This window comes from Tenrec ecaudatus, chromosome 8, assembly GCF_050624435.1.
Source record: "Tenrec ecaudatus isolate mTenEca1 chromosome 8, mTenEca1.hap1, whole genome shotgun sequence".
Lineage (NCBI taxonomy): Eukaryota > Metazoa > Chordata > Mammalia > Afrosoricida > Tenrecidae > Tenrec > Tenrec ecaudatus.
In genome coordinates, this window is record NC_134537.1 from 32,481,575 (window position 1) to 32,498,124 (window position 16,550).

Here is a 16,550-nt window from a genome sequence, read left to right on the forward strand (position 1 = left end):
CCCAGAGGATCCATGCCAGCGAGCCTGTGGCAGGTGGTATGCTTATAAGAAGCCCACAGCCCTGTGTCCCCCTACGATGATTTATTCAGTGCTCACTGTTTGCCTGCCTGATCTTGTTCTGAATGGGATAAATTTTTGATCCATATTTCATCAATCTTACCTCAACAAAAAAGAAAAAAAAATGAATGGTGGCATTTTTAATAGCCCAAAGAATTTAGGGCATAGTCCTACTTATAAACATAAACCAAAATGTGTATGGCCACAGGTAAATAGAGAGGAATTTATAGCCATATAATTCATTAAAAAGTGTCATATGCATGTTTTTGAGTGGCTATCTCACGGGGTGTGAGGGCTAACATGAGGTGTGCTACATTGTGCATGGAAAGCTAACTGCAAAATATAGACATTTGGCCTGCCAACGCCTTTGTAACATGTACCTGGGTCCCCTGGGATTACTGTACCACTATGTAAATTTTCCAGTCCTCCTAGCTTTCAGTTGAGATTTTGGGGTATTTTGGTATCTTTTTCAGTTTCTTTTCTTTTCATTCCAATCTCCCAGAGAGAGCATGAATGACTGGACAAAGAAACGTGCCTCTAACAACTCCTGATTTCCTTTCCAAAACATAGCAGCTCTCTCATGCTGGTCAAGAAGCAATGTCCTGTTTTTAATAGTAGAGGTAGAATGAATGGGAAAGACTACAAGATGGCATTAGAGTACTTTCAGTCAAGTGACGTCAGTTCCTTCCCTCACAGGAGGTTTTCTGTCTGCTGAGTTTGTGCATGCTTTTAGTTTTCCAAAATGTTCCTTCCAAACTGACCTTCATGATCATAAGCTCTCTGGAAGCTAGATTTTACATGGAGTTCCTGGGAATCAAATTGTTATGGCTACAAATAGATTTGGGCATCATTTAGACAGAAACTTTCTTTTAGTTGATTTGTCTGCATCGGTATAGGAGATAATGTGTCCAGAAACAGAGATCTCAACTCTGTTTTTGCACAAGAGTGATTATGCCGTCACGTTATCCTTCCGAGGGACATCACCTCTGAAAACAGCTTTCCAGAAGTCACCTGAGATCTAGCATTTGATTTATTTTATCTGAACTTGATCCTGCTTCTTCCTACCTTCTCTGATCTCAGAGCTCTGACTTTGTTAGAGCTTCACTTAGCTTGAGTCTTGCTTTCCTTTGGAAGCATTTTTGACTTCCTACAGGATGGACTCCATTTGAATCTTAATTTAAATCCTGACATCCTGAGCCTTTAGTCTTTCTTTTTGCCTTTTGATCAATGAATAATTATGACTCATCCAAATAGCACAAGTCGGGAAATAGTAGGATTTTGGAATAGTTTGGAATAATCGAGAGCATATCCTGTTACAGCACCTTTGCTTTGAGTTGGATCAACGGAGGCAGCGAACCCTCCCTGTGAGTCCATAGCCAGTTAATCATAGAGCCAGGGCTGAAATCAGATTTAGAACTTGGATTTCTCAGGAATAAGATGTTCTTCTTCATTACATAAGCAAGTTGCAATCATTGAAACTAAACCAACCATCCATTCCCATAATTCTATCTCTATGTCATTTAATTGGCAGGGTTGCTATGAGTTGAAATCAGCTCAGAGGTAATGAGCATGATTGGTTTTGGTATTTCAGTTTGAAATCCTATGATTTTAAACACATTTGGTTGCAATTATCTCCAACAATGTTGTATATCCCCCCTCCTCAAATTCAGCATATCTTTCTGGGGGAAGTAACCAGCAGCTTCAGGATTATCGATATAGATATCCACAGAGGACACATATATTCAAACTGGTAGAGGTGCCTACCACCGTAATTCTTCATTTGACTTAGAAACGCCCCACATTTTCAGGATATTAATTTGAAATTGTCAGATGTATAGAACCCCCTCAAAAAAAGGTAAGTATATCATTCAACCTTATAGGCCATGAAGTTATATAAACTCTTTAAGTTTACACAGTGTCACTTTGGGAATTCAGGGTTACATTGTAAAGTGCATACTTGGGAGAGTTTTTTTTTTTAGTTATGAGTTAATGAAAAAGAAAAACTGAGAAAAAGTATAGAAATTAAATTACTTTTCTAAGTTTCCCCAGATAATTGGAGAACAGTTGCCAGCTGGAGGTCTCAAAGTTTGGATCCCTCTCTTATCTGACCAGGACACTAATTCATTGTTTGTCACACATCGTGTCAGGCAGTCCTGGCTCCAACAGAATTACCCAAATTCAATATGTAGCCTTGGAGTAAAAACCAAAGGTCTTTATTAGAAAGTAAATTGCATCCCTATTGCTTTGCATTACTCTATGGAGATACCCGTTCCTCCTGGTAAAATGGTGTACTCGGTCCCAGCATCCACTAAGTATAAAGAGATCCGTGCCTCTGTAAGGGGTAATCCAGGCTGATTTAAAGAACCAGTCTGGGCAACAAGTTCCAAATTGCCCACGGGATTGCACAATCAGTAGCAAATAAAAGGGTTTGTTCCTGGCATTCTTGTGGTATAATTGATTTCTTAATTATGCAAAAGTTGCTTTTCATGAGTTTGATCTGGGCATTTATAGGCCAAGTTTGTGACGGTGAAAGGATTAAGATATTTATCCGTCTCAATCTGGGCACATCCAAAATGCTCATTAACAGTTCTTTACAAATGCACGATGACGCACCTCTGCCCCCCCCCCCACCACCACCACCAAAAAAAAAGGATAACATCATATTTCTTCATACTTCATAGTTAGGCTAGACAATATAGAGGTATAGTAATTGGGCAGATGACATTTGCAAAAGATTAGAGCGTATCCTTGTCACTGCATTCCCCCTTTAAATTAATTTAGTGTGCCAGGCCATATGCTAAGCACCTCAAGCAATCTCAACCGAAATGTGTATTAGAACTACCTGTGCAACTTGTTAAAAATATGAAGGGGCTTCAAAAACTTTCCATGGAATTGAAAGATAAAGAAACTTACCCAGGAACTTCTTAAAGCCTATCCAACAGGCTGGTCTCAAAAGATATTCCAAAAAAAAGCAGTCTTGAAAGTTCCCCAGGTCAGTCTGTGGTCTGGTTTGATCGCGTCCTACTGCTCCATCTCACCCCTCACTCATAAGCATCTTGAGGCAGAGAAAACCCCGAGTCCATGAGAAGGCCGCTCATGGTAGAAGCGGAGATAGGTTTCCCAGCATTCGGTGCTGCCTGTGTTATGATCATGAAGGTAGGAAGAGTGTGTTTCTGTCTTCAGTTGATGTGCACATGAGAAGTCCTAAGCCTTTACCTTTCTTCTCTCTGGTTCCTCTCTGCAGTCTCCTTTCAGCCTGCTTCAGGAACGAGCTTGTGGAGCCCCGGAGAGAAACTCCGAAACAATCTGACGTCTTCTTTAGACATTCCCACCCCCCAAATCCATCAGTGTACCCGTAGAGCTTCACCTCTGCATTTTGCTCGTGTGTGTGTATTTCCATATGTGTATATGTCCGTGTGTGGGTATGTGAGTGTGTGTGTGTGTGTGTAGTGAATCCGTTGTGTGTCCTATATCCAGTCCTCATAAGCAAGACTTGAAGACACTTTGGCTCAGAGACACCCAGCTGCTCAAAGGCACACGGCCACTAGAGAGAAAATCTTTTGAAGGGACTCAAAACCTTACAAGGAAGGACATGTTCTGCACATTCTGTATCCTTAGATGTAGCACTGGTTGGTCAGGAACCACTATGTTCGTGAGCTTGTTGTTGTTGTTTTTGTTTCTTCAGAGGGAGGGAGGGGCCAATGGGGAGAGGGGGATCACAATGTTTATTGGACCCCTTTCCTGTTCATTTGTTTGTGTTTCTGAACCTCATTAAAACACTTTGAGCAGGTCTCAAACATGTCTTTTTAAATAAAAGAAAAAGTAGTTCTTATTGTGTGTGCATAAGTCATGGCAGGTGACTGACTCAGGCCTGATTCATGCTGGTCATACAGCAATATTGAAAGTGATAAACTAAAGTGACAGTGTACTGCTGGATCGACAGAGATGATAATTCCATATGTAGCCCAATTGGGATCATTCTTGACTTTTTAGATAGTAGATAGATAGTAAGTTCATTATCGCTCTGCCCAAGCCCACCTCTGTCTCCAGATGGCAGCATCTGATATGCATGGTCTTCCTTGCATATAAAAACGGTTGAAATGGAGACCTACTTCAAAACTGATGTTCAGATTGAGGAAGGCAAACACATTGTGGCTCTACTAGGGGGATGGGGTGGAAATGGTTCAAAACCTTTATATACAATTACTTAATTTCCCAAAGACGGTCATTTTGACCAGATCTAAAACTCATCTGTTCATTTGGCATTCCTGGCCCTCTGTCCCACCATAAACTGGTCATTTGACTGATTCTTCATAAATTTGCTTATCCAGGACACTCAAGTTTGGATCAAATTCAGTCCAGGTGGGCAGATGTGAATGTCAACACACCTGGCCTAGAAATTAAAGATAGAAAAAGCGAATGACTTCCATAACAAAATGTCAAGATAATATGTCTTTTAAGACATATTTTACACAGTACTAAATATGAAGACTGTGAAACCTCCTTCCTCCCCTGCCTCCTGACACGGCCCCCAGCTCGTTAGTCTACGTTTCTACCACAGGGCTTTCTGGTTGCTGGGGCTGTTGCTTTATGGATGTGTGATTTTAATTTCCAATAAAATTTTGCATCATGGCTTATCTTGAAGTTTCTTTCTTTGTTATGTCTTTTTTGCCCCTCCCGTTAAATCTAGAATATCGAATTTCTCATAATGAAATGTGTCATCTCAAGAACAAGAATTCTACTTACTTGGCTCTTTCCCTACCTAATGGAAGTATTTGGTTTTCTATTAATATAGTCTCCACAACTTTCTTTAGAAATGCCATCCGTTCTAAGAGTAAGTTGCAATGCTTAAACGAACTTAAATGTATATTTTAGTTCTATGCCAGTTTAGTTTCATCATGGGGGAGCCAGGTACTACACAATCATTTATTACTATCTCCAAGCCATCTCAAATTGTATCTTGGCTTTGAAATTTACTAAGGAATTTCATCCAAATCCAGAATTCCTGGATGATTTGCTTTCCATGATGAAGGCATTAGCAAATGTTCAAACAGAAATCTACAAAGGAATCTGTTGAGTGCCTTTTTAAAAATTACACTTAGATTCATAGTTGTGAGTAATTTCCTTTATGAGCTTTATGTGAAGTTGTGCTACATAAAAATAATTAATAATTTAAGGAAGTACTTAAAATTATCTCTATGTTTGAGATGAAAGTATGTTAATCAAAGCAGATGCTCTTGCTATGCTTGCAATGTGCTTTCAAATAATCTGACAACTGATCCACACATCCTTTAAAGAGTTGGTGATTATGTTCATGTTTTGAAAAACATTTGTCCTTTCAAGTTCCTATTTTCCCCTTTCCACCTTGTTATGCATATTCGATTGTTTTGTGGTGCCTTTTGTGTAAATGCACATAGTTTAAATGATGTGAAAATATTTGAAAGTCACTGTTAACCTAGAAAGTAACTTTAGCCTTGGTGTTTGAAGCACGGCTCCCCAGCTTGGGAGAAAAGCTTCCAGCAGGCAAGACTGGACACAATTTCAAAGGAGATGCCCTTATGGTTATTATTTTAATACTACCTGTCCTCTCTTTTTTGACCTTCTTCCTGTCTGTGGTACCCCACTTTAGACTCAGTCAGCATCCCTTTGCTCTCTGACATATTATGTTCCAGAGTCGATCTGGCAAATTAGATTTCCCTTTGAGTATCACCAAATATCCCTTAAAGAGACACTTTTTCATCGACAATGAAAACTATAAGTGAAAAGAACTGCTTGATAAAATTTGAAGTATCTCCTTCAGATTGGAAAGATAGCTTGGATTTGTATTTCTCAAATATTGTAACTTTTAACCACAGTAGATGTGAAATCCAGAAGTATAATTTCTAACCCTGGAAGATCTACAGGCCATTTTCAACACTATCTGAAATTTTGAATGTTATTCTTAGCAATGCACTGCCTTTGAGTCAATTCTGACTCATAGTAAAACTGTTCCTATGGGTTTTCTGAGACTGTAACTCTGCAGAAGTAGAAAATCTCATCTTTATTCTCAGAACAGCTTGTGATTTCGAATTGCTGACCTTGTGGTTAGCAATGCAGTGTACAACCCACCACACTAAGCAATGTATACAGAAGCCTACACTTTCAGAGTTTAGAACTGGGTGTTGGCATTACTAGGATATTTTTTTTTTCTTTTTAACTCGAAACAACTGAAAAGTGTCTTTGTAGTTTTCCGTTATGTGGGATTCCTTGAAGAAAAAAAATTCTAGTAAGCCTATAGGGAAAACACTGAGGCTTAGACTTTGTTCTGTTTTTCCATTGGGTGGTTGTTTTCCTTTCACGTTGTAAGGTGGTTAGTGTATAAGTAGGAAGATAAGAAAACTAAAAGGGGAAAATCCTGTTCTCCCTTCAGCTTCTCCTGAAATCTTTGGAGTTGTTTAGGTGACCTTACATTTGAACACTGTGATTCTCTTTCAAGGTCTTTTAATTGGCCACACGTGCACAAAGTCACCATGTCCCTTCTATCTCTGACCCTGTAAACCTAGGGATAAATAGAGAAAATTCTGACCTGCTATCGTAGCGGGGAGATACAATCTGAATTCCTGACCTTGTCTGACTCCATCCTCCCCCATCTTTCACCTCACCTTAATTTCTGGATTTGCTCAATTAAAAAATAATTATCACCTGTAGCTTTTCTCACCTAGTAATTCTTCCACTGCCACTACTTGACCTCTTGACCCCAAACTAGAGCATTAAATATTTGAGAGGGGAAGATTGAAGGGACTTCATGACCATTGAGTTCCTACCAAACACGCTGGATGTCCAGTGCTCCTACTTGGGGCCATGTAATCTTCACACTGAGTTTCTGGGATTAGTGAAACATCTGTTGCACACATAAAACACACACAACATCCAAAGTCATCTCATTAGTGTGTGTCACATCTCTTGGTTGAAGGCAGAATTTTGGCTGACTCCAAATCCATGTTCCTTTTTCATCTATCTATGGTAGACTTTCTTTCAAAAAATCATTGACGTAACTTATAATGAAAATTAATACTTGAAATTATGATCATTCAAATAAAGACCATAAAGGAAAATATAGAATGAAGTTGGTTCAGGATTGAGAAAGTGGCAATCGACAATCCAGGAAAAACACAAAGCTCTTTAGTGAATTCTTATCTTAAGAATGACTATGAATGCTTCAAGCAGTGTTTCCTGTTAACTGTTGCCTTACCGTTGGCAGATTTGAGGAGAAAGAGAGAAATAGAAGCTGCTTAACTAAGAATACCAACTGAATGTATGAGTGGAGACTACCTAGCTTCTTAGGTAGTTTGTAGAGGGCAAAGTCTGTTCAAAATAGCAGCCCTGACAAAGTATTTATTTTATGCCTTCTACCTTATTTCTCTATGGATTTACAGATGTCTTTGGTCTAGGATTAAGTTTAAATAATATATAAATATTGAGTTTTCTGTAAAACTCTTATGCCGGTGGGAGGGGGTTGTGTGCAGTGTGAATTTGGAAGGCTGGGTGAAGGGTGTTGTGGGTCCCTTTATTATATCCCTGTTCCCTGCCTTAAGCCAGACTCTCACATTGATCCTACTTCACCCACTTGCTGATTCTGCGACCTAGTACACACCACCGTCTGATTTCTGGGAAATTGACACAAAATGAAAGAAACAAACAATGGAACTCTTGGACCTGGTTGTACCCCAACTCCTCCTTCTGAGACGTCTGTAGGTAGATGGGGGTCTCCAACCTTCAGGGTAGTAGCTGGGCACATTAATGAGCAGCACCCCTCCAAGACTGCTGGGGACTATAAGCGTGGAACTTTCCCCACTAGGAGTTAGAAACATGCTTAAAGATAAATGTTGTATGTCTAATGAAGCTATCATTTATCTCGGCTCCTTCAGTTCTCACCACAGCCCAGTGAGGTAGGTTGGATCATTAGTCTAGTATATCCACCATGCTGTGAGCATATTAAGGAGCAGGCTATCTCTTAACTTTCCTAACTTCAACATTGAACACACCACCGGGCCATATTTCATTGTGTTGCATGTAGGATAGGACATCTATAAATCAGAATGGACTTGACAGCACCGAACAGCGACATCTAACTTGGATAGTAAGTGTACTTGTGTGTAGCTTCCACGTGGTTTTATGTGAGCAAACTGAGGCAGGGCTATTAAGTGGCTTGCATAAAGACCGATAACTTTTTAATATGTGCTGAAATAAAAGCTTGAGCCTTGATCTTCTAACTCTCAATTCTGCCTTCATTCACTAGTTTATATTTAATAGCAAAAAATAAGATTAGTAATGTTAGTTGAATAGTTAGGGAATGCCATCTTGATAGAATGCTTAAATATATAATATGATAAATTCAAATTCAAATGCTGAATGGAAAGTTCTTTCTTTCTCTCACCCAGGCTACTTGTAGACAATTAACAGAACAGTTTCTGGGCTCCAGGGTTCTTCTGTGTCGAGAGGCACTTGGCATTCTAGTGGGTTCTATCAGAGCCTAGGATCAGCTCCATAAAAAAAAAAAAAATGCGTATTTCCAAGTTCAGACTTCTCATAGAATTAGGTAATCTGCAATCTTGCAGTCACTTTCTGAGATCACCAATGACACAGGAAGTGCCAGAAAGACAGCTTCCACTTCCCTTTGTGTGTGGCATGCCCATAACTTCCATAGTCACTAGGTCTTTACACAGTTGTTCTCCTCTGCTGGTTTCCAAACTTGATTAGGTCGAAGGGCAAGAAAATGGAGAGTGACACAGCAAACGAGGGAAGAAAAAGGAACATACAATTATTTCCCCTCCATTAATGAAATGCTTAAAGAAAATGTCCAATTTTGTACTGTGCATATTCAGAAAACAACATATGGTAGGCTTATTACTTAGGAAATGGTCACAGGTGCAAGCAAATCAACTTGCTATCATGACTCTTGGTGGGATCATTTGCAAAAGTACATTTCTAGATCGTGCTTTATAACTGAGAGGAAATGGAATAGTCCTCACTTATCGGTGTTCGTGCTCACTGGCATTTGTGTTTGCATTCCTAGGACCTCGATGCAGGCTCAGTCTTCATACGGTAACAGCTCCCCGCCTCTGAACAAAATGAACAGCATGAACAAGCTACCTTCCGTGAGCCAGCTTATCAACCCCCAGCAGCGCAATGCCCTGACTCCCACCACCATTCCGGATGGCATGGGAGCCAACAGTAAGAGCCCCTATGACTACAGCGGAAGGCCCAGGAGGACTCGTGGAGGAGGAGACTCTCTCTGGGGTGGGAGAAAGGCTTGCTCTTAAACTAAGTGAGAGACAGATTGGCACAGATTAGAGAGAGATGGAGCTGCTTAAATTTCTCACAGTGAAACCTTTGAGAAACACATGCCAAACCATACAGCTAAAACACAGGCAGTGTGGTGCCTTAGGATGGAGGATAACCTCTGTGGAAGGAAAAGTTCACATCCTGCCAACCTGGTTAGGATCCCTCCTCCTGCTAATGGACCACTCCTTCAGCCAGCCTGTGGGAGAGGTGAAAGGCAATGGACCCAATTATGGGAAGTAGCATGATGCAGTGGTGGACTTCAAACTTGGAGATCTAGATTTTTGTCTAGACTATATTGCAAAATTAACTATGTAACCATGGAAAAGTCTCCACGCTAATGCTCAGCTTTTCATATATAAAATTATGACTTTTCACATTGAATATGTTACGATTCTATAGGTTTGCAATGAGGTGGAATCAACTCAATGGCAGTGAAGTGTGTGTGTGTGTGTGTGTGTGTGTGTGTGTGTGTGTGTGTGTGTGTGTTCCTTGGTCTTCTCAATTAGTCTTCGCTTAAATGGACCTATCGAGAAAGAGCCTACCTCTTCCTTATTCGTGTATAAATTACTCACATCAAATAGCCATCAATACAGAGGGCAGAATGTGAGAATTCGACCTCTAAAGGGGTGATGATTGATATAGAGGCTTGATATAACTATAATTACCTTGGTCACCAGAATTACCTCTAGCAAAGTGATTACTCAAACAGGAAAGGGAAAAGATTACGGTAAAGAAGCAGAGCATCTAACACCTTGTAACTCACACGTCAGGGTGTCCTTGAAGCAACTGGGGTTCTCTTGTAAGGAAGTGTAAGGAGGCTGGGACGACGAGCCCCTCTGACCTAGGGGTGCATGTCTGTACAAGCGGGTCTCAAAGAGGTGCTGGACAATGGAATGAAAAAAGAATTGCCTTTTTACACAATTGTGATATACCCCTTGGTGTTTTCTTAAGAAGAGCGTACGGCAGTAAAGACCTGGAAAGCACCATAGTGCTCTCTCTCACTGGTGCCAAATGAGTCTGAATAACCAAAGCCTGAGCCTATGGATGGCATGTTACTTGGACGCTAAAAGGAACAGTCATAATTTAAGACTTTTTAAAACTTTCCTTTCTTATATGTGACATATTTGACACCTTAAAATTACTCTTTGGGATAACAAAAAGAGTAGGGATGGCCATGACTCGCCACATTATTATGTATCATAGTTTAAAACTTTTCTTAATTGTGTTTCAGCATATATATATATATATATATATATATATATATATATATATATATATATATATATTGTAGTCAAGAAAACAGTTGAGTTTCACTAAGCCTATACTCTGTAAATAGTTAGCTCATTTGTGAGAGAAGTCCTTCCAGCTGTCACACTACGATCCCATTAAATAAAAGCAAATGAAAAATTCTAGGTCCTGTATTATCTTGCACTTTTTAAAATCTGAGTTTTCTTTCAAAGAGTTTATTGGAATGATGTGTTTCCTCTTTCCTAGAGATTTTTACAGTTTATGGCATAATGAAATGCTAGTCAGTGTTGGTGTGTTTGTACACTGTTGAAATGGATGATAAAAGAGCTGTAATCTGGAATTGTGTGATTGCCTTATTAGATTTATGGATCCCTAAAAATAATGCAGTCAGTCCTCCGATTTTCAAATAAATATTCTAAAGGTCATTTTTTTCTTTCCCCTGTTTGTTTATTTGCTCATGAAAGGTATATTTCCCGGGTTCCTACTCTGTGTGAGGCACTGTGCTAATGTCTATAGGGATTTAGATCTGCCTAAAATCTAACCTCAATGGTTGATAAGAGGCATCTAGTGAGACACTTAGAAATATAGCCTGCCTATGAGAGCAAATATAAGGTGGAGTACATTTGCATTAAGAGCAATGAGCAATTGGGTAGAGAAAAGGGTGGGGAGAAATCTCCTAAGAAGCAAAGGTCAAGATATGTGTACTTTAGTTTGGAGTTTGACAAGGAGACATCAGATGAGTGAAGGGGTGTAAAGAGGACATGAGTGAAAAGGAAGGTTGATAGATTCGGCTCTTCGTAACATTAAATCAGGCAAAATGGGGTGTTGATGTATGATGATGGCAGTAACCCTCTCTGTTCCCCCTGCTTCTGTTCAGTTCCTATGATGGGCACCCACATGCCAATGGCTGGAGACATGAATGGACTCAGCCCCACCCAGGCCCTCCCTCCCCCACTCTCCATGCCATCCACCTCCCACTGCACACCCCCACCTCCGTACCCCACAGATTGCAGCATTGTCAGGTGAGTCCATAGCATGTGCCCTGTGGGCCTGTCCTAAGCTTCTCGGGGTGGTGGAGGATAGGCACTGTCAACGTGAATAAGATAATTTGGACAAAGGAAAGCAACTCCCTGGTTTCAGTACAACCACTGTTCTCTCTGATCCACAGAGCGGTCAGCATTTGTTTAACCATAGAAAACTGCTAAAACCAGAACGGGAACAAGTGAAAATGTGTGTGAATTAGGCATGCTGTTTTCACGCCGGTTTCTCTCATGTTCACTTACTCCCTTGCTCCTCCCTTCCATTTTTACACCATCCTTTGTGGCCCTCAAATTGGTGCTCAGGGTTGGGTTTCCAAAAAGGGCAATGAACTTGCTATCTTGCTCCCTGTCCTGCGCTCTAGGCCTCATAGCTCTCAATCACCGTGGCAAGAATATTGTGGAGCTGGGTTTCATAAAACAGTGTTGGTGTTAACAGAAATGCCAGAAGCTCTCAAGAACCTCGGACACATGGGAAGTGGGGGTACTGCAGGCGAGAGAATTTTCAGTAGCCAGGTAGCAAACAGAAATGTAGGAAGCCTGAAGTATGTGTTTCATACACCACTCCACCCAGTGTACCTGCTCCTCTGTGTCACGTGCAGAATGGTTCTGTCATCTAGCTGCTGGAACACTGTGATCCCATGTGACTGATGCAGCAGGACTGGTAGGTGTCAGTTGTAGAGATGGCCCAAGTCCATGGCTTAACCTGCCCAGGCTCTGGCTCTCTGACGATGATGACAGTTTCAGTTTGAGACCAGCATCAGGGAAGAGAGGGGATCTACATTCTGAAGAAGACATGAGTCAAAAAGTTTTAGTTTGTCGTAGAGTAATGGTTTACTTTTATTTTTAATTACATGAACCATATTCAGCTACCCCAAACATCCAGCATAGAAAGGAAGAGATACCTATTTTTAAATAAGGAGATAAGAGGCAAAAGATTAGGAATTCCTTCCAGCCCCAGCAATTTACAGATCACCAGGTGAAACCCCCTGCTGCGCAGGACTCCTTGTAGTTGATTTTAACATCTGTATTAACATTTTCAGTGACTAGTTATCTGCAGATCTCAAATCCAAGGGACATGTATATTTTATACGCCCTTAGTCACTTCTGTAAGGACGTCCAATGGCAAAATGTTGGGTTTTCCTTTATCTCGCTAATGCAGTTGGGGTGAACTCTTTTTCTGTTTCCTCCTTCCTCCTCCCTCCTCCCTCTGCAGTTTCTTAGCGAGGTTGGGCTGTTCATCATGTCTGGACTATTTCACGACCCAGGGGCTGACCACCATCTATCAGATTGAGCATTACTCCATGGATGTAAGTAACTGTTAGACATTTCTCTTGAGTTTTATTTCTACCTTACCTCCCTGTAGTGACATCCACCCTTGGTTCAATCTCCCGGGGTTCTAAAATTTGTCATCGTGGTATCCCCAATTCTGAACTTGGAAGGAACCCTGACCGTATTAGAAAGTCGACCAGGCCACTTGTTCAGTGAGATGGGCCTTATTGTATCCCTATAGGCTGCAGAGTGCAAGTTATCATTTTTCATGAAAGTTATCATTTCTACAGAATGAAGAGAACTTTTCAAATGTTCTCATTAACCTATCTAAGATCCGGGTGTTCTCACAGAAACGCATGGAGAAACAACAAGAGGGTTATTTGCCTGGATGAGTTGATGACAAAACCAGTACTGGCACCTGGGCTATATGCTTCTAGCCAATGAACCTCTTATTCTATTAGGCCGGCCGTTTCTGCCCCTCCTTAGAGTCCTACCTTCAGATCGATTCAGCTGTTCCTCCTTGATCACTGAAATGATCACTGGCCATGGGATCACAGCCCAGGACCCTTTAGAGCAGCTATAAGAGGATGGAATGACCACTTTGTCTCCTGGCCTCCATTCAGCAAAATAAGGTCAAATTCATTACCTTCCAACTATACTTTCTTTGGTTTGGCCTTGGAAACAAATCACTTGGGTGATAATGATTTCTTGCTTTCCATTTACACTCACGAGCTCCTACTTAAGAGCTAGCCCTGCTTTGGCTTCCAGCAACCTGATTTTCCTCCCCGGCTTTGCTTACGTGCTGCTCTTTGGGGTTGACTGTCCTCTCATCCAGCTTGCTGGGGGTGCTTTGGGGTGGTGGAAGAAGATGCTCTCTGCCTCTGCTGCTGCTTCTGTAGTTGGGACCTCTTCCCCCCCTCCTTGAGCACCGATGCTAGAGATGTCCTCCAGCATGAGCATGCCCCAGCCCTTTGATGACCAGTATTTACTCTGCTGAGCCTATGTCCACTGCACTCCGCCCAGTGAGTCGCCACGGGGAGAGCTTGAAAAGTCAGTGTTAATAGGATTCTGATACCTTTACTATCACAGAATAAAGCGAACAGAGCACCCCGATGTTGAGAAGCAGGGGCGGTCTCCTGTAGCAGAGTCCCGAATGACAAAACATGGAATCTGCCCTTTTCCATATTTTTTAAATTATACTTTTCCCTGAGGAATGTGCCAAGATGTTCTCTTAGCTTTTAGGATAGGCAGACACTTGTCACAGATCCAGACCTGATCATGTTTGCTGGGTCCTGTGCCAGTCTCTGAGCCGCCAGTCACAGACTGTCCAGTGAGTCTGGGGTGATTATGAGGGGAGTTTGTGAGGAGCTTCTGACTTAATGGAAGAAGGGGTGGTGATCTTAAAGGGGCTCAGGATTATGAAGGACAAAGCTTTTTTGTGGACCATTTTCATTAGAGTACAATCTTCTGCTAGTATACACACTTGGGTGTTTCTCATGATCTGAATATCTGATTCATTTGCATCATGGAAAAAGGTGGCTGCGTACTGCAGAGGGCTGAGTGGGAAAATGCTGGGACGTTTTCCAGTTTCTTCATTCTTACCTCAGCTTCTTCCTGCTCGTTACTGGATACAGATGCCTCTTTCTCAGCTTGTCTCTCAGCATCAGTCTTATTTATCTGGCATTCTTTTCTGAAAAAGGAATATAGTTAAATTGGAGGATTCACCAATGTACACCCTATAACGTACAAAGATAATTATATAGAATAATGAAAATGAAAGATGTCCATAATTTACAAAATACTTTCATATCCACATTTAAATATGTGCTCATAATATGTGTTGATTTATAAAGGATTTACATCCCTATTTTACCAACCGCAGTAACTTGCTGAAGGTCGAATAGCCAGTTCACTGACAATAGAATCCTCTATCCCAATCTCTGACTCAGTCCACCGTACTTCTAGCAAACCATCTGACTCCCACCAAAAAGAAGAACTAAAATGTCTAGATTAATGAAGAGATGCCAGGTTCCCCACAGTTAGTTAAGATCTCACTCTTTGTAATGCTTTCCACTCCCATTCACAGGACACTGACACAGCCGCTCTTCATTGATGACTGTAAATTATCCGAAAGCCAAATCTCTGAGACTACCCTGGGTCTCCAACTCATGATCTTATTTAATCCTCAGATTAGTAGTAGATACTATTACATCTGTTTTTTGTTTGTTTTTCTTTATACCTGTTTAATAGACAGAGAAACCAGTCTATAAAACAGATGTAATAATGTATCTAGCACTAATTTGAGGATTAAATAAGATCACACATATCAATTAATTAGCTCAGTATCTGGCTTATAGAACATGCTGAAGAGCTGTTAGGGATCTTTAGATTTCTCACCCCCCCCCCATCCAGCCAGTGGAGGCACCATCCCATTAATATCTTTATTATGGTGACAAGAATCAGAAGATCCAGTCACTTTATGTTTCTATTTGAGATGTTTGCCCTCTCGTCTGGTTACTCATCCCGTGTTTACCAATGAAAGAACCAAGTCCAGTAGAGGAAAAGTGCAGTGTTATTCATCAGCAGAGATGACACATCAAGGTTGTATATCTTTCGCTTCAATGCATGGAACACGGAAGGCTAGCATCCAGCTAATTTCATTTTCAAGTGTAGGAGTCAGTGAATTCAAGTCTATTAAATCATACCACAAGAAGCACTGGTGCCATAGTGGGTTATGCACGGAACTGCTAACCGCAAGGTCAGTGGACCCAATTTATCAGCTACTGCACATGAAAAAAGAGGAGGCTTTCTACTTCTGTAAAACTTTACAGTCTCAGAAACACCCTGCCCCCTAGGGTCACAAGGAGTCAGAATTGACTGGTTAGCAAGAAGATTGGTTTGTTTTTTGGAAACCATACCACCTGGGAATGGCATAATCACGTGGCTTAAAGATTGCTTGATCTGTTTGCCCTCATTCTCCCCATCTCTGTCCACAGGATTTGGCAAGTCTAAAGATTCCCGAGCAATTCCGCCATGCCATCTGGAAGGGCATCCTGGACCACCGGCAGCTCCATGACTTCTCTTCACCTCCTCACCTCCTGCGGACCCCAAATGGCGCCTCTACAGTCAGCGTGGGGTCCAGTGAGACGCGGGGTGAGCGTGTTATTGATGCTGTCCGCTTCACCCTCCGCCAGACCATCTCCTTCCCACCCCGCGACGAGTGGAATGACTTCAACTTCGACATGGATGCTCGGCGAAACAAGCAACAGCGCATCAAAGAAGAGGGGGAGTGAGCAGCCCAATGCTGTGGGCTCCCCTACCCTCTTCCTAGCTGCCCATTCCCTACAAGGCACTACTGCTTGGTCTTCACAGCATTTCCCCTAACGCCTCTTCTTTGCCTGATTTCTTACTTGAAAGGGAAGGAAAGGAAAAGCCAATTTCTTACCTAATGCTCCTGTCTGGCCTGCCGTCTGGTTGCATTTCTGGCTCTAAGCCTTCGAATCTATTGCTTGCGGGACTGGAGTTTCCATGGGTAGGTAGAAGTGGGCACAAAAGGAGTGGGTGTCTTCTGAAGTTGCTGAGATCTCTGATTGACTTTTAGAAAGCGGTTCT

The 16,550-nt window shown here is 41.5% G+C and overlaps 1 protein-coding gene across 3 annotated transcripts in view; it reads left to right on the plus strand.

Annotated features, from left to right (window-relative positions):
- The window catches only part of TP63 (tumor protein p63), a 235,571-nt gene extending 219,340 nt beyond the window's left edge, over positions 1-16,231 (plus strand). For 2 of the 3 annotated variants that reach the window (XM_075555627.1, XM_075555628.1), the window contains exons 11-14: positions 9,113-9,270; positions 11,507-11,651; positions 12,883-12,976; positions 15,935-16,231. In XM_075555627.1, the coding sequence (XP_075411742.1) occupies positions 9,113-9,270; positions 11,507-11,651; positions 12,883-12,976; positions 15,935-16,231 (694 nt within the window). Of the gene's footprint in view, positions 1-3,301; positions 3,417-9,112; positions 9,271-11,506; positions 11,652-12,882; positions 12,977-15,934 lie in introns of those variants that run through there. The other variant, XM_075555629.1, reaches the window with a different exon arrangement.
- The last annotated feature ends 319 nt before the right edge of the window (positions 16,232-16,550 follow it).